Below are 16,227 nucleotides of genomic sequence, written 5' to 3'. Positions count from 1 at the left end.
ATCAACTTTTGTCTGTTTATCGATTTGCCAAAGATAATGCTTGTTCATTTGAATTTGATTCTGATGGATTTGTTGTGAAGCACAAGCCAAGTAAACAAGTGTTGTTTCAAGGGCCGGCTGAGGATGGTGTGTACAAGCTTGTTTTGCCTTCACATGAATCACGAAAGCAAGCTTTCTATTCTGCTCGCAGTACAACTCCAGATTGGCACTCACGCCTTGGTCATCCTCAACAAACAACAGTGTCATTTGTTATTTCCACGTTTAATTTGTCTAGTTCGTCAATAAAACAACAACATAGTCTTTGTGAAGCCTGCTGTTTAGGAAAGCATAGTCAAATTCATTTGTCTCTTACTGGTTCTGTTTCAAACAAACCTTTGGAATTAATTCATGGTGATGTTTGGGGTCCTGCTCCCGAATTATCTTTTACTGGTGATCGCTATTTTGCAATATTTGTTGATGATTTTTCTCGCTTCTGTTGGTTATTTCCACTTAAGAGGAAAAGTGATGTGTGTTCGGTATTTGTTAATTTTCATAAAGCAGTGGAACGGCAGTTTAATGCAAAAATACTGAATTTTCAATCAGACTGGGGTGGGGAATTTAGAGCTGTTCATACCTATCTCAAAGAACATGGTATACATCATCGAATTACATGTCCACACACCCATCAGCAAAATGGAACTGTCGAAAGGAAAATTAGACATGTTGTGGATACTTGTTTAACTATGCTAGCTCATTCTTCTGTTCCCAGGCGGTTTTGGAATTTTGGAGTAACTACTGCTGCTTATTTGGTGAATCGACTTCCTTCTCCTGTACTCCAACAGTCTTCACCTTATGAGAAATTATTCGGCACATCACCAGATTATAATTTCTTACGGGTTTTTGGATGCACAATGTATCGTTTACTTCGTCCTTTCAATCGGAATAAATTCTCATATAGAAGTGCTGCCTGTGTTTTTCTTGGCTATTCTAATCATCATCTTGGGTATATATGTTTTAATCCTACAGATCAAAAGATATATCTTAGCCGACATGTTCGTGTGGATGAATCTCGGTTTCTTTATAAAGAATGTGATAATGTTGCTGATTCTCTTTTGGGAAAACCTCCATCTGAACATTCAGTGCCGTGGCTTACATGTACTGCTGCAGCTCCTTCTTTTTCTCCCCAATCATCATCTCCAACACTTGTTTCTGCTCCTTCTAGTGATGAACATACAGCCCCAGCTGTTACCGATTCTGCTACTGATATATCACTTTCAGTCCCGCATCACTCTGAACCTTCTATTATTGCTGCAGAAATTGAATCCGCAGAACCACTACAAGTTGCTCTCCCATCTGCTACTTCTGCTCCTCCAATTCGTACTCATCCAATGCTGTTACGACCGAATCCAAAGAAGAAGAAATTTTTTGGTTTACAAACAAAGGTGGATATTTTACAGGAATCAATTACAGAACCTTCTTGTTACTCCAAAGCTATTAAAATACCAATTTGGCGAGAGGCTATGCGTAAGGAAATTTCAGCTTTACTTCAACATCAAACTTGGACGTTGGTTCCAAAGCCTTTACATACAAATATTGTTGGCAACAAGTGGGTCTTCAAAGTGAAACGCAATCCGGATGGTACTATTGAACGATGTAAAGCGCGATTAGTAGCGAAGGGTTATAATCAAGTCGAGGGGATTGATTATGAAGCTACTTTTAGTCCGGTAATTAAATCGCAAACTATTCGTATTATTCTTTCACTTGCTGTTTCACATAAATGGGAAATGCGACAGCTTGACATATCTAATGCGTTTCTCCATGGTTATTTGGAAGAGACTGTGTACATGTCGCAGCCACCTGGATTTACAGATCCTAGATGTCCATCCTATGTTTGTAAGCTCAACAAATCTATATATGGGTTAAAACAAGCTCCGCGAGCTTGGTTCCAACGGCTGAGTGCTTATTTAGTCAGTATTGGGTTTGAAGGTTCTCACACGGATTCCTCTCTTTTTATTTACAAGAGTGATGCAGTAGTTCTCTATATTCTTCTCTATGTGGATGACATAGTTATTACTGGGAATAGTTCAGTTGCAATTACTACTTGTCTCAAACAGCTCTCTACTGAATTTAAACTCCGTGATCTAGGACGGCTGCATTATTTTTTGGGTATTGAGGTACTTCATCTTCCGAAAGGAATCTTGCTTTCTCAACAGAAATATCTTCAAGATTTGCTCAAAGAGACGACAATGGATCAAGCGACTGCTGTTAAGACACCTATGGCTCCTTCTTGTCAGTTACATATCAGTGATGGTGAGCCTATGGACAATCCAACTTTGTATCGAAAGACTGTGGGTGCATTACAATACGCTTGTTTAACGCGGCCAGATCTTGCGTTTGCAGTGAATAAGCTATGTCAATTTTTATCTGCCCCTACCACAATACATTGGGCAGCCTGTAAAAGAGTCCTTCGGTATGTCAAAGGTACCATTCGACATGGGTTGTTTGTTACACCATCACCTGCAGCTACTTTACAAGCATTCTGTGATGCTGACTGGGCAGGGAATGCTATTGATCGTCGTTCAACAGGTGGTTTTGCAATTTATTTGGGACCAAACTTAATTTCATGGTCAACTAAGAAGCAACCAACCGTTGCAAGGTCTTCGACAGAGGCTGAATATCGTTCAGTCGCCAATACAGTTGCTGAATTAATTTGGATCCGGTCACTGCTTACAGAATTGAAACAGCCACTACGCAACCCAACTGTAGTTTGGTGTGATAATATAGGAGCCTCTTATCTTGCACTCAACCCTTGTTTTAAAGCACGAACAAAGCACATTGAGGTAGACTTCCATTTTGTTCGTGAGCAAGTTAAAGAGGGTCATATAAGTGTTCACTATATTTCTTCACTAGATCAGTTGGCTGATATTTTCACAAAACCATTGAGTTCAACCAGATTCTTGCAACACAAAAACAAGCTGCGAATTCTTGACAGAGATTCTTAGCTTGAGAAGGGGTATTGGAGATAATAACAAACAAAGATAATGTTAGTTAGATGTGTATATTTAAAATATATTTGTATTTTGTAATTCCTAAGATATAGAGACTCAACTGTGTATTTATACCTCTGTATTTTTTATGAAGTGATATACAAAACCACTTCTCTCATCTTATTCACATTTACTATATATTTTTAACGGCAAAAATAGACGGAATGACTATTTTGTTGACGGAAAGAAAATATAAGGATGTTTTAATAGATTTCTAAAAATATAGAGACTAACTCGTTTACTCAGAGACTAAATTATAAATCTTCTTATATTAAATTCCATTCTGTTTTAAATACTATTTTTTTAACTTTAAATTATATATATAATTCCTGAATGAATATATACATTCAAATAAGTGGTAGAATTTTTCAAATGAAACACCTTTAACCAAGCGGACGATGCGATTTAGGCCAAAAGTATTAATTACCAAATGAATGCAACTTGTAAAAATGGCACTATTTGGGCTTGGTTTTGGATAAACAGTGAGGATGGGCCCTAAAACTGCCTTTGGAAGAGAAAAACGTTACCGTATAAAAAAACCACGAAGATACAAAGCGAGAGAGACATGACGGCAGATCCTTCTTATTTGGATATTTGATAGAACGACATTGTCAGCAAGAGAGATGGCAACGGCGGATTCTCCAAACGTTAACACTGATACCGATCTTGTACATACCAATCAGAATCCTAACCCTAATTCCTCAAATGCGTTAGCTCCTGAGTCTAGCTCTCCCGCTGTTTGCCTTCTTCGCTTTGCTGGCGACTCCGCTGGTGGCGCCTTCATGGGCTCTATCTTCGGCTACGGTCTTCCCTGACATCCTTGTTATATATACACAAAAGCACACATACACACGCCTATTGACCTTTAATTTTGTTTATTGGGATTTTGATGAAATTATTGGAAGTTCAATGTCATAGATTTATTCTGTATGATGATTAGCCTTATAACTTCGTATGTGTTTAGTTATGGTTGTATGTAACAGCTGAAATTTGCGTATTTAGGCTAGAAGTGATGTTTAAATCACCTGTAATTTGAGTTTCAAATGATTTCACAGTTTGAGAAGTCTGGTAGTTGAGATGCGCCTTCAGTCTATTATCTTATAATGCCTCTATGGGCTTTGGTTTGCAATAGGTATTCTGATGTTTACATAAGTGATGTTGTTATTCTATAATAAATAGCCCACTCTAAGTTAGGGTTTAGTTTACTTGAGCTGTGGTGATTTGAATAAAGCAATAAGCGGTTGGTACTTGAAAATGGGGGTTGTAACAATAGTTTTAAGATTGAAAATATTCCCGTGAGCATAAGTGAATTGGAAGGAAAACTAAGGTCATTCAGCGTATGAGGGAATATTACGCAAATAAATAATACTGGATCCCAGCTTAAGCTTTTATGCCCTTGTAAATACGGGCCATTTTTTACTTTAGGCACTACTTACCTTTTTAATGTGAACTATATATTCTATACGGACATTCTAGTGTCTTTTGGAGATAGAGATGGCACTGAAATTATACCATTATATTAATCATTTTATTTGATTGAGCAGGATAAGTGAAAACCTATTCATCATTGCATCTCTATGCCAATATTTTCTCAGCAAGTGAGGTTTGTTTGAAATGATGCCTAAACACAATCAAAATCAAGGCTTTAGATGAGGATGTAACCTAAGGATCAATACATGATGGATTAAATGGAAAAGTATGATAGGTGTATTTATGATCGTAAGATCCCTAACAAAGTGAAGAGTAAGAGTAAAGTCAAACCCGCTATGTTATATGGGAGTGGGTGGTGTCTAAGGTACAATCCACAAGATGAGTGTGAACATGAATAAGATTATGAATAGCCACATCTTTCAGGCAATATATGTTGTACATATTGACGATAAAATGAGAGCGAGTTGATTAAGATTATTTGGTCATGTCCAACATAGAGTTTCAAATGCTTAAGTACATAAATGTGATTAGTTAATAGAGGAATGAGTGAGAAGGGGAAGGAGGAGGCTTAAGTTGACATGGAGGGAAGTGGCATCAAAGGATTTACAAGTTCTGAATATTGATGCAGACTTGGTGTCTAATAGATCTGAATGGTGAAAGATAATCTATATAGCGGACTCTAAACTAGATTGTGATTAAAGCTTAGTTTTTGTTATTGTTTTGTAATTGAGTCCACTGCTTTTTGTTGCTGAGAACTTGCTATATGAGAACCCAGGGAAAGCAGAGAGGAGGCATGGAAATTTTGACATTATTGTACATCTTGATTTTTATTGATTTCAGTTGTATAATTCATTTCTGTTAGTTCCTTGGGCAGATCAAGAAGTAGGACTCTACCCTTCTTGAATATTGCTGTAATAATATTTAAGAAGATGTTGCTAGGAAATAGCTGTTCTGGAATATTACATTCTTGTCATTGTAGGTTCTTGATTATCTATTATGATCAAAGGATAGCCAGCTGGAAGCTGTATGTAGAAGTCAATTATTTATGTGGTAGGACCATGCTAACATGAAAATTTCTCTCTCTCTCTCTCTCTTTATCTCTTTCTTTTTTACTATTTCACATTCCACTTGATAATCAATCTTCTGTATGGATTATTAGGTTATGTCCAATGTCCTAATATGACTCTGCTTGATGTGAATTTCCAGGTTCAGGATTGATTAAAAAGCAAGGCTTTAAAGGATCCTTTGTGGAGGCAGGATCTTATGCGAAGGTGCAAAATATGGAAATTTCCTTAAATCTTATTCATTGATAATAATTTTTTTTGCTTTATGTGGTGTTTTAAGAAGTTGTAGAAGAGTTATACCAATTGACTGTTTGATCATAGTTATCTAACTATACATACTGATTTCGACCAAGTGGTGATGAAGGTTACAATTAGCTTTGACATTATTGCACTTTTTAATTGAGTTATGAACCCATTTCCTAGCTACTATCATATCCTCCTCTCACCTCTTTGTGTTGGTAAAAGAAAAAACCTTTAATGTGTCATGCCTGCAACAGACATTTGCAGTCTTGTCTGGAGTGCACAGTTTGGTTGTCTGCTTTTTGAAGAGGTTGCGAGGGAAAGATGATGGTATGGCATATTTGCTATGAAGCTGGTTCTTTGGCATCCCTCATATGCTTATATCTTTAACTATTCTTTCTTTCTTGCTGCAGTTATCAATGCTGGAGTTGCAGGATGTTGCACTGGTCTTGCTTTAAGTTTTCCAGGTATTTGAATCTTTGCTCACCTGCAAGACAAAGAATCCCGCTTTGATTTGAAAAATGGAAATAAAGAGTTAGAAAACCCAAAGCCCAAGGTTGAAATTTTGGGCAAATTGTTTTGGTTCTATTTTCCTTAGTGTTATGAGGCAGCAGGGCTCATTGGGCCTGGGTCATTTTATTTAATTTCTTATTAATGCATTAATCATAAGAATCTAATTTTCTGTTAACGGGTAAAAGTAGAGTGGGACGTATTTTGCTTTGGACTTATTTATGGTGTTTCTGATGACACATTTGCGGTGTCTTCAGCACATGGCAGACCATTTCTGTTTAAGTGAACCATTGCTGCTACTGAAGAAATTTTCTTTAATATTTCAAATTTCATGTTTGTGTAATTACCAAACTTTCTATGCCTTTCTCATGTATTACCATTTCCAAATATAGTTGTTCTGTTTTTATTTTATATAACATGAATGGGTGAGTTCTTCAAGTAACTTCCTGTTTAGCTTTAAAGTTATTTAACTGTGGCTTGAGGTATGCAAATTTAGAGCATGCATTGCAAAGTCTATGCAATATTACAATTTTGCTATTTGTTATTTATATGATTGTTTGAATATGGTAATGCAGGGGCACCTCAGGCTCTTCTTCAGAGCTGCCTGACTTTTGGGGCATTCTCTTTTATTATTGAAGGGCTTAACAAGCAGCAACCAGCACTGGCACATTCGTTTTCTGTGAAACACAGGTGCCGCCACTGTGATGCACCTGGTGCCTTGGCTCTCCCTGGTGACTACCATAACGCACCTCACCCCTTGGCTCTTCCTCTTTCTGTCCCTCTTCCAAATGAACTAAAAGTGGCCTTCTCTTTTTTCTGCAAGTCCTTGGGAAATCCCAGTATCAATTTTCCTACTGCTTCCGATAAAAGAATGGAAGCATGATCAATCATGTTTGGTTTAACATTTTGTAGATTTTTGTTGTCGTGACATTGTAACCCTGTAAATTTGTAGTTCAAATTTCGAAGCTTACTGGAAGCTTTAATGATAAAACGGTTCCTTCCACGTATGAAAATGCTTTTCTTATATTCTTTTATTTAACTCAGCTATATGGATGCAACGTGCTATTTGCAATCTGAAATTATTTCCACGCATAATGGATGTCCTGTGGTGTGCCTCAGCTTCTGTGTGCTCCACACTCAGAAACTAAGGCCATAGTGGAAAGACAGTTTTTATTAATGCTATGAGCAAGTGTACCTCTTAATATAGTTTTTTTCTACCTAGTTTAACAGAGCCTGCATATTGGTAATGAGGTCACAGGGTGGTGTTATAAATTATTACCATAAATATATTATGAATCTTAAGAAATAACTAATCCTGCAGGGGGGAAAGAGATCTTTCCTTGTGAGCCATGAGGGGATAAGGGCTCTGGAGTTTTAAGGCCACTGAAGCTGATCCTGCTGAATTGTGTGTGGTTACTTCTAAAGCAGATCGCCTATGAGGGGGAGGCTGTGAGAATGGGAGATGAGAAGAAGCTAGATGATGTTATGATAATGTTGATGGTATCAGGAAACAATCCACACAGATTCGAAAGCTGGCTGAATATCCATCAAGGCATCTGAAATTGTTTAAGGCCATTAGTGTGAAGCCACCAAGAGGGATATCGCTGTATGTTCCTCATGGTACAGGTAAAAGACTGATAGCTATGTGCTAATGAAACTGGGTTTCTTTATCTGAATCTGTGGACAAGAAAACTTGTCCAAGATTGCCGGAGAAATTGAACAAAATCTGAGGAATGTATTTGGAGAAGCTGAGAAGAATGCTACTTCAATTATATGTATTGATATTACTGCTTCAATTGCCCTCAAGCGTGAGAAAACTGGTGGAGAGAGGAGAATTATTTCACAGCTCGATTCTTAGGGATGGTCTAAAATCTTGATGCAATATTATTGGCATAGGAGAAACAAACCGGCTTCCAGTTGGTCGCCTGGAGGTGTTTCATGTCCATACTAAGAAGATGAGGCTGTCTAAGATATTAACTTGCAAAAAGTAGCAAGGGAAACTCAAGTGTTTGCTGGTGCTGAGCTTGCAGCTCTTTGCACTCCAATGCACGAAGGAAAATATGGACATTGTCGTTGATGAGACACTGAATTCTATGGTTGACACAAAAGAGCACTTCAATACTGGTCTTGGTGAAATCGTTGTGCAATATTAGCTGGGAAAACGTCTGTGGGCTTGAGCATGTTAAGAGGGGCTTCAGGACACTGTTGAATGCCCAATGGAGAATCCTAAGATGTTTTGAGAAGTTTGTTATGTCTCCTTCACGAGGAATTCTTTTCTACGGTCCTCCTGGTTGTGGTAAAACTTTGTTGGCCAAGGCTATTGCTAATGAATGTCAAGCAAATTTCATCAGTAAACAGTCGTGAACTACTCATCTTTAGGTAACATTTTATAATTGCACGCCAGTCTGCACCTCGTGTCCTGCTCTTTGATGAGCTTGATTCAATTGCCATTTGCAGGTGAACAGCGTTGGGGGATGCTGGTGGTGCACCTGACATCGTTCTTACTCTACTACTAACTAAGATGGATAGATCCATCATCATCATCAGCTAAGAAAACAATCTTAAATAATTAGGGTTACTAATAGGCCTGATGTAATTGAACCTGCAATTTTGAGGCCAGGCTGCCTTGATCTCCAGATGAGAGTCCTTGCTAGCAGATTTTAAGGCATGCCTAAGAAAATCCCCCGCCTTAAAAGATATATACCTTCAAATGCTGCTAAGCATACTAAAAGTTCTAGTGGTTCTGAATTCATATATGTGTATGCGTGCATGTCAGCTTGCAAATGTGCAATAAGAGTATGCAAAGGGATTAAAGGAAGGATGCTGAGGGTGAACAGGATGGTAACGAGGAAGGAGCGTCTGAGATTAAGGCTACTAATTTGAGGCTTCCATGAAGCATGCCAGAAGAGCGACAAAAAAAATGGAGGCTGTAATGCTATAAGAAGTAATATTGGAATTTGTTTTCTTCTGAAAGTTGGAGATTCGAAGATGAACATTTGGATTTAGAGGTGGTGTAAGCAACTATAAACTCATGCTATAGCTTCCTTTGGCACTCAGAAATCGAGATCTAAGCAAGTACATCTGATTAAATAAATAAAAAAAGATTGAGCAAGTACAACAATCCAACAATTCAATGCTAAAGACCACCAAGATGATTAGCGAGATCCATTTAATTAAATAAGTCAATTCATAATGTAAAATGTTGTTGTTATTTATATTGGCAGTTGAATAATTATTCAAATCTTACTTAGTAGTTAGTAGTTAGTACCATGCATGAACATAAAAAGTAAAAACCAAATTCTACATTGCAAAGTAATACGTCCAAACCTTCATTTTCTGAATAATGCATGACATGCATTTCTGAATTCTACAATAGCTTCGACCACTCAGGGTGTACCATATTCCATTTTTATTTCGGTATTTTGCACATGCAATTGCATAATATTGAAAATAATATTATGAAAATTTAATTCTTTTTGAACTTTTTAAGGAATTATTCAATGAGCAATTGAAAAATTCTTATCTTGCTTGCCTTATCTCACTAGCTAGAAGAATGGAGATTGTAGAAATCTGTCAAGTAGGCCAATGCTTCCGAGTTACTGTTGCATATCTTCCATAGTGATGTAACCTCTCCTCTGGAGACAGTACCCCAATCCTCACAATTTTGAATGAAGTCTAAGAGCTTCTGGTAGAATGAGTCATAATTCATCACAATAAAGGGGACTGGAAGCTTTGATCCAATCCTTTCTAGCTGAATCAGGGCTAAAATCTCGAACATCTCGTCTAGAGTTCCGATTCCACCAGGGAGAGCAACTACCGCAGTCCTCTCAGAACTAAAATTCCTAACTGCAGCATCCACCAAACCATGCTTTCTTGCAGAGAAAAACCTACATTACATTCAAAATGGCTCACACAGTTGTTATGCTACAAAGCTATATTGGTAAAAAGTGTGTACCAATTGCAATATTTACCTGCATGTAAGATAAGTTTTGGATGACAGGAAAGGATGAAAATTTGAGGCTGTCCATTCACCAGCTTCTCTGTCAATCTTAAATCCACCAACAGGTTTTCCTGCTTCCAACGCGCCTTTAGTAGCTGCATCCATTAGGCCTGGACCAGCTCCCGTCCATGAAGTACAGTCCAAAAGCTTAGCAACCTGCTGTCCAAGAATTTAAAATGCACAAGATCCACAACTAATGTTTCACCTACTACAAAACTTATATTTCATTTTGAAATTTGCTGTGCTCTTCTTGGAAAAATTTTCAATCCAATGCATGTTGAAAAAGAAAACTTGGAAGATAGTGTAAGAATTGAGATGAATATAATTACCTCTCTGCCCAACTCCCATGCTTTCAAGTAATGTGGATGATCTGGTCCCATTCTTGAAGAACCCAGATACACAACTCCCCTTCCAAGTCTCTGTATGAGTTCATAGCATTGCCCTATTTCTTTTCTGATCTTCAAACATTAAAAATACATTACATTTATTAAGAATTTTATGAACTCACAATGAATAAACTATCTGTCAATAAAAGAAAAAAAAAAGATGGCATTATGGCAACCAGAAGAGAACAAACAATGCTTGCAAGGTGAATCTACATATTATGTTTGAATGGACAGTAATATTGCACTGCATTAAAGCTAAAAGGCTAAACTATAAAGCCAGACAAGACTGTTACCTGATATTATAGCCATAAGATACACAACACAAATCATGCTTTCCATACCTGCCTTGATTAATGAACTAAGGTTTCATCTGGTCTAAGAGGAAATCCAAAATGAAAAAACAAGATGCTCTCAAGAAAACAAGTGTGCTACGTTATTCTTATAAGGTGGCATTCACAAATTAAAATATTAGCCCATTCAGTTGTTGTGAGAATAACACAATATGATAAATTAAATTGGAACAAAAAACAAAGTAAAATTCAAACAAGGAGTTTCATCTGTTAATTGCTTGCCCAAGACCCTTCCCTCTTTGCAGTTCCACAATAGATTTTAAAAAAGCTTGTAACATTAGCATGCTGACAATTGCCCAGCTGAAACACATGCTACAGAGTACAGAGTAGGAATTAGAAAACCGAATCTTTAGACGTTGCTGGACAACAACCTGTGTCTCCAAATTTTTGTAGAATGAAATTGATCCAAATGATCTCTAATTCTTTTCCTCTGTCCTAAACTGTTCATCAATCTTCTATTACATCTCTTCTCTATAATGAACTGCCCCACTCTCATAAATTATGAGATGAGTTTTTAATTTGGGTTTACTTACTTTAGAATCAACAAACTCAACATTATCAAAACACACACACACACACATGAAGAAGAAGCAGCTGGGACAAAAAAAAACAGAAACAGTCATGAAGAACAAACAGATGGAACACAAAAGAGAATTTAGAACCGCAAGAATCAAAAGAAATCAGCCAAAAAAAGGTAGAATAATGAGGAATATAGACGATAAAGAAGCTGAAATTACTTCATCTGGGCTTGTTCTCTCATCAAAGTCGACCAATTCACTCTTACACAGCGAAATCCTTCTTGGGTAAGGCTTAAACTTTGAACATCCGACACTAACGCCTAACCTCTCATTTCCACTAAAAGAGCGAAACTTTATACTCTTGTCATCAAAATTCCTCGTCAGAAAATGAGAAACACGCGAACCCACCAACGGAAACCCCATTTTTGAATCTCCAATAAGTGTCAGATACTGTTGTTTTTTAGCATTAATTGTCTGATATGAAGAGAAGAGAACCGTAACTGAAATAAATACAGTAAAGAAAGAGAATGAATTGAAAGCTAGCTACAAACTTGCAAGTTGTGCTTGGATTCTGTGGAAGGTTTGCAGAGATAAGGGTGTGGGTTCCCAACTTGCTTGATGCCATTGTTGCACAAAGTGATGCCTCGTCGATCGCAAAGAGACAAGGGGTGGAAAGAAAATTGTGATCTAATTAGGGGTATATAAGTCTTTTTAAGAAGGGCTCGCTTTATGCAATACTAAATCACCACCGTAGTTTCTGCTCCTCGGTCTAGGATAGATAAATCAAAACCGCTGAAAGTATAGACAAGGTTGATGAATTAAACGCTGTCGTTCCACTGCATTTCCCGCTTGTGTCGGTTGACCTTTTTGCCCGCGTTTTATGAAGAAACAGAGGATAATTTAGTAATTTTACGAACTAGGGTTTTTCATGTAACTACAAAGCCCCCGCCTGACTTCCGCTTTTCTTTCTCTGAAACCCTAGCGTCTGTGTGGAAGGTTGGACTTGTGAGGCGGATAGAAGCTAAGAACTTTCCTCTGCAAAAATGGGTATTCCTTACGTGTCTCTAATTCTTTTTCTCTACATGATATTGTTTCAACTTCAATAATGGCATTTTAGTTATGCTAATTTCTAAAATTTCTGTATGGACTGATAGGGATTTCTCGTGATTCGATGCACAAGAGGCGTGCCACTGGTGGCAAGAAGAAGGCTTGGAGGAAGAAGAGAAAGTAAGCTTTTCATTTTTTATTTGATTTTTTTTTATATATATCTGCTTTGTTGCTGAGAAGCTCCAAAGATGGACAAAAGTAGGTCGAATAGTCTCTTGATATTGCTGCAGCTCGATAAACATTTGTGTATATATCAATTTTTTTTTTCAATTGGTCCCTTTAGAAGCTTCAAACGGGTCAATTCATTTTGAGCTGAGTTTTGATTCCACTTGTTGCTTTTATCTATGGGTTTACCGTTTAATTTAAATCTCTTTAACCTGATTATGTATATCTGTTTCTATTGAAGAAAAGTCATTTAAAGTTCAGCTCACGTTGTATGCTGCCTGAGTTTAGTGGTGTTATTTTGCAATGTTTGTAATTTCATCAGCTCATATTTTATTCTGTCCCCCTAATTAATGAATAATTCCCTTTTCACCTTCTCATTTGAAGGTATGAGCTTGGAAGGCAGCCTGCAAACACAAAACTGTCAAGCAACAAGACAGTCAGGAGAATTAGGGTCAGAGGTGGAAATGTCAAGTGGCGTGCTTTGAGGCTTGATACCGGAAACTATTCATGGGGTAGTGAGGCTGTTACTCGGAAGACCAGAATTCTTGATGTGGTGTACAATGCATCTAACAATGAGCTTGTCCGTACTCAAACATTGGTGAAGAGTGCAATTATTCAGGTTGATGCTGCACCATTCAAGCAGTGGTATCTTCAGCATTATGGAGTTGACATAGGTCGCAAGAAGAAAACTGCAGCTGCCAAGAAAGAAGGAGAGGTATGACCTTCATTTGAGTTCTCATCAAAAGGAAAAAAAACTGATGAATACTGATTTTTATGTATTCATTGTTTAATGGCCATTGCATTCTACTCTCTTGGGATATTCTTTAGTGTCTTTGCTGTTTGTTTAGACAAGGACTGGCCCAGTCATTGTGTCTATAAAGACAGATGGTTTAAGTTCGTAATTTTCAACCCTAGCTAAATCAGGGTATCTAATATAAATATTAAATAGATATTGATTATGAATTATAAAATTGATAATCTCGTAAAAACAAGATAGTTCATTATTACAAACAATCACTAAGCTGATATATTTTATAAACAATGGTTAAAGTAAATTTTAAATTTTAATATGTACTTTGAAAAAAATTGAGAATCTTTTAGAATCTAGGTCTAAGTAATAATGTTTTTAATAAATAATTCATGTTAAAGTAGTTATTTATATCAATAATGAATAAATTTTGATATGTTGGAATTTATAACACAAGAATAAAGAAAAATATACTTTATGATGTAGAAGATTATGAAATATATAAAAAAAAATTAATTAAATAATTCAAGTAATACACATAATAAAAATAAACTGCTGATGTAATTACTTCTTCATGTCAAAATTTGATAAAAAAAGATAAACCTTAATGTTTCGTTGCAATTGTGATGTGGAAATCATTCTTAATTATTTTAGTTTAGCTAATTTTAATTCATTTTTATATACTAATTTAGTGTAAGTGTGTGTGTGTGGAGAAGATTGTACTAAGTTGGCTTGTGCAATTGGAAACTAATGCTAAAAGCATTAGATGTACCCAAGTCTGAGTCCTTTCCTAAGCAACCGTCAAATTTTTTGAAGGTGATCTGCTTGTCTAAATCCAAGCAGGCTAATTGATTCACCGGATACTGGACTGGTTAATGGTCAATCCCGGTTTTCTAAAAAAGAGGCTCTTGCACTTTAACTGGATTGGTTGTTGGTCTGATTCCTTGTGAAACCAGTCCAACTGGACAGTTTGGTCCGGTTCAGACATCAATGGTTTCAGATATTTGTAAATTATTTTTTTCATGGTTCATTTTTTTTTTTTCAAAGTATTGATATATGCTTTATGGCTGAGGCTAATCTTGTATATTCATTATTATTTTTACTTGAGCATTTGTGATGTTTCACTTTAATTTGCTTGTGCCATTTCCAATTGATGGTTTGTTGTCCACATGTGTAATGATCTATTTGTGATATCATGTTCGACTCCTCCAACTGCTTGTTTTCTGAGGTGAAAATATCATCAATTAAAATCCATGAGCAGGGTTGGGACGTTTTCATTTTAGGCTATGTTGTTTTCAGATACTAGGATTTCTTGAAGAAAAGTTTATGGAAATGAACACCTGTGCACCTTTTATTTATTTCAGACCTTTCTATATGCTTGTGAATATTTTTAGCTCAGCTCTTTCTAGTATTTCTATTTTCAAACGAGTTGGAGCGTCTCATTGACAGAAGTCTTCCTGTTATGTTCATTTTGTTGGTTTATAGGAAGGTGAAGCTGCCACTGAGGAAGTGAAGAAGAGTAACCATGTCTTAAGAAAGCTGGAGAAGAGACAGCAGACTCGCAAACTTGACCCTCATATTGAAGAACAATTTGGTAGTGGTCGTCTATTAGCTTGCATCTCATCCCGCCCTGGTCAGTGTGGCCGTGCTGATGGGTATGTATTTCATTTAGTTGCTATTTGTTGACAGTGAATGGTTTCATTTTGTTCTTCTATGTTTATATCATCCATCAGTCTTTGTTTGCATTGCAAGCTTCTCCAATATGTTAGTTTCTTATAATGAAAAAGCTGGGTCATAGATCTCTTGTTCTTGCCTCTCTACGCTCTTTGTTACATGGTCATTTGTAGTTTGCATGGCAATTAAAGAAGGGACCTGTATAATGTCACAAAATAGCAGTGATAGTTATGGCCAAGACAAGTCACAAATCTCACAAGGCTAATGCTCCCTTGGAAGTGTGTATTTTTTCAATGAGAGCTAATTTGTTCAGATTGGTTACGGTCCAATTTTAATATACATAAAGAGTTGGATTTTTAAAAGGAGTTGAGAACCTTGTTAACGAAATCCAAGTATGTGTGTGAAATTTTACATTTTTATTGTGTTTTTTAAGTTTACGTTGAAAAAATTCTTCCTTCCATATTCATGAATCTACCCGTTCATAGAAAGATTATGCATCACAAATCTCATGCAAGTCTTTATATTCTTTCGTTTTAATTCCCCAACTATCCAAATGCAAGCACATTGTAAAATGAACATCAGTAATTACATTTAACGTTATTTTTTATACTTTTTCTGACAGGTACATCTTGGAGGGTAAAGAGTTGGAGTTCTACATGAAGAAACTTCAGAGGAAGAAGGGTAAGGGAGCTGGTGCTGCCTAAAATTTTTGTTGTCAGAACCTCATATTATGATCGGACTTGTGTTCCCACCTTATTATTTCCCTTATAATTGGACCATGTATTTTTATGAGATGAGCAACTAAGCTTGTTTTACCAACTAGTTTTTATTGTGGAATTAATAGAATCGTTTACCAGTCGTGTTCATACAAACCCAATCTCATGGTAGTTTATCTAATTTATTTTATGTCCTTTGTGTAATCTGTTCACATTCTACTATTCTCAAATAGTTGCCATGGACCAACGTTTTGAATTAGGGAATCTAGCATGCCTCTTCCCCACCATTCTA

At 36.6% G+C, this 16,227-nt stretch overlaps 3 protein-coding genes and 1 pseudogene across 6 annotated transcripts; 3 read left to right on the top strand and 1 right to left on the bottom strand.

Moving 5' to 3' along the window:
• Positions 1 to 3,570: 3,570 nt before the first annotated feature.
• LOC110612348 (chloroplastic import inner membrane translocase subunit TIM22-2) lies at positions 3,571 to 7,318 on the top strand. 2 transcript variants are annotated; one of them, XM_021753114.2, is made up of 5 exons: positions 3,571 to 3,830; positions 5,664 to 5,728; positions 6,019 to 6,091; positions 6,175 to 6,228; positions 6,847 to 7,318. In XM_021753114.2, exons 1-5 carry the CDS (start codon positions 3,650 to 3,652, stop codon positions 7,152 to 7,154), a joined length of 681 nt encoding a protein of 226 aa, XP_021608806.2. In that variant the 5' UTR covers positions 3,571 to 3,649; the 3' UTR covers positions 7,155 to 7,318. The 2 variants fall into 2 exon arrangements, with proteins under 2 accessions (XP_021608806.2, XP_021608807.2); XM_021753115.2 differs by lacking the exon at positions 3,571 to 3,830 and adding an exon at positions 3,846 to 5,507.
• A 136-nt stretch (positions 7,319 to 7,454) lies between these two features.
• On the top strand, positions 7,455 to 8,722 carry LOC122723243 (annotated as a pseudogene).
• An 836-nt stretch (positions 8,723 to 9,558) lies between these two features.
• Positions 9,559 to 12,226, bottom strand: LOC110611076 (probable cytokinin riboside 5'-monophosphate phosphoribohydrolase LOGL10). Of its 3 annotated transcripts, none has more exons than XM_021751186.2 (5): positions 12,077 to 12,226; positions 11,745 to 11,999; positions 10,601 to 10,729; positions 10,243 to 10,427; positions 9,559 to 10,158 (listed from the first exon to the last, which is right to left on the bottom strand). In XM_021751186.2, exons 2-5 carry the CDS (start codon positions 11,946 to 11,948, stop codon positions 9,813 to 9,815), a joined length of 864 nt encoding a protein of 287 aa, XP_021606878.2. In that variant the 5' UTR covers positions 11,949 to 11,999; positions 12,077 to 12,226; the 3' UTR covers positions 9,559 to 9,812. The 3 variants fall into 3 exon arrangements, with proteins under 3 accessions (XP_021606878.2, XP_021606879.2, XP_043810892.1); XM_021751187.2 differs by having other exon boundaries at positions 11,745 to 11,975; positions 12,077 to 12,206; XM_043954957.1 differs by lacking the exon at positions 11,745 to 11,999 and having other exon boundaries at positions 10,601 to 10,724; positions 12,077 to 12,219.
• Positions 12,227 to 12,426: 200 nt separating this feature from the next.
• Positions 12,427 to 16,091, top strand: LOC110611077 (40S ribosomal protein S8). Its single transcript, XM_021751188.2, has 5 exons — positions 12,427 to 12,572; positions 12,680 to 12,752; positions 13,182 to 13,512; positions 15,031 to 15,200; positions 15,842 to 16,091. The coding sequence occupies exons 1-5, from the start codon at positions 12,569 to 12,571 to the stop codon at positions 15,921 to 15,923; spliced, it is 660 nt and encodes a 219-aa protein (XP_021606880.2). The 5' UTR covers positions 12,427 to 12,568; the 3' UTR covers positions 15,924 to 16,091.
• The last annotated feature ends 136 nt before the right edge of the window (positions 16,092 to 16,227 follow it).

The sequence above is a fragment of the Manihot esculenta genome, chromosome 3 (genome assembly GCF_001659605.2).
Source record: "Manihot esculenta cultivar AM560-2 chromosome 3, M.esculenta_v8, whole genome shotgun sequence".
In the NCBI taxonomy this organism is placed as follows: Eukaryota; Viridiplantae; Streptophyta; class Magnoliopsida; order Malpighiales; family Euphorbiaceae; genus Manihot; species Manihot esculenta.
The sequence above is the reverse complement of the archived record's forward strand: the minus strand, read 5'-3'. Positions and strand labels throughout refer to the sequence as shown.

Bases quoted from the DNA above. Each gene is read 5' to 3' on its own strand.
- LOC110611076 (XM_021751186.2), bottom strand. From the start codon at position 11,948: ATGGGGTTTCCGTTGGTGGGTTCGCGTGTTTCTCATTTTCTGACGAGG. The intron at 10,730-11,744 runs GTAATTTCAGCT...TAATGTTTGAAG, and splicing joins AGAGAACAAGCCCAGATGAA to ATCAGAAAAGAAATAGGGCA. The intron at 10,159-10,242 runs GTAAATATTGCA...AATGTAATGTAG, and splicing joins AAAACTTATCTTACATGCAG to GTTTTTCTCTGCAAGAAAGC.
- LOC110611077 (XM_021751188.2), top strand. The intron at 12,753-13,181 runs GTAAGCTTTTCA...TCTCATTTGAAG, and splicing joins GCTTGGAGGAAGAAGAGAAA to GTATGAGCTTGGAAGGCAGC. The intron at 13,513-15,030 runs GTATGACCTTCA...GTTGGTTTATAG, and splicing joins CTGCCAAGAAAGAAGGAGAG to GAAGGTGAAGCTGCCACTGA.
- LOC110612348 (XM_021753114.2), top strand. From the start codon at position 3,650: ATGGCAACGGCGGATTCTCCAAACGTTAACACTGATACCGATCTTGTA. The intron at 3,831-5,663 runs GTCTTCCCTGAC...GTGAATTTCCAG, and splicing joins GGGCTCTATCTTCGGCTACG to GTTCAGGATTGATTAAAAAG. The intron at 6,092-6,174 runs GTATGGCATATT...TTCTTGCTGCAG, and splicing joins GTTGCGAGGGAAAGATGATG to TTATCAATGCTGGAGTTGCA.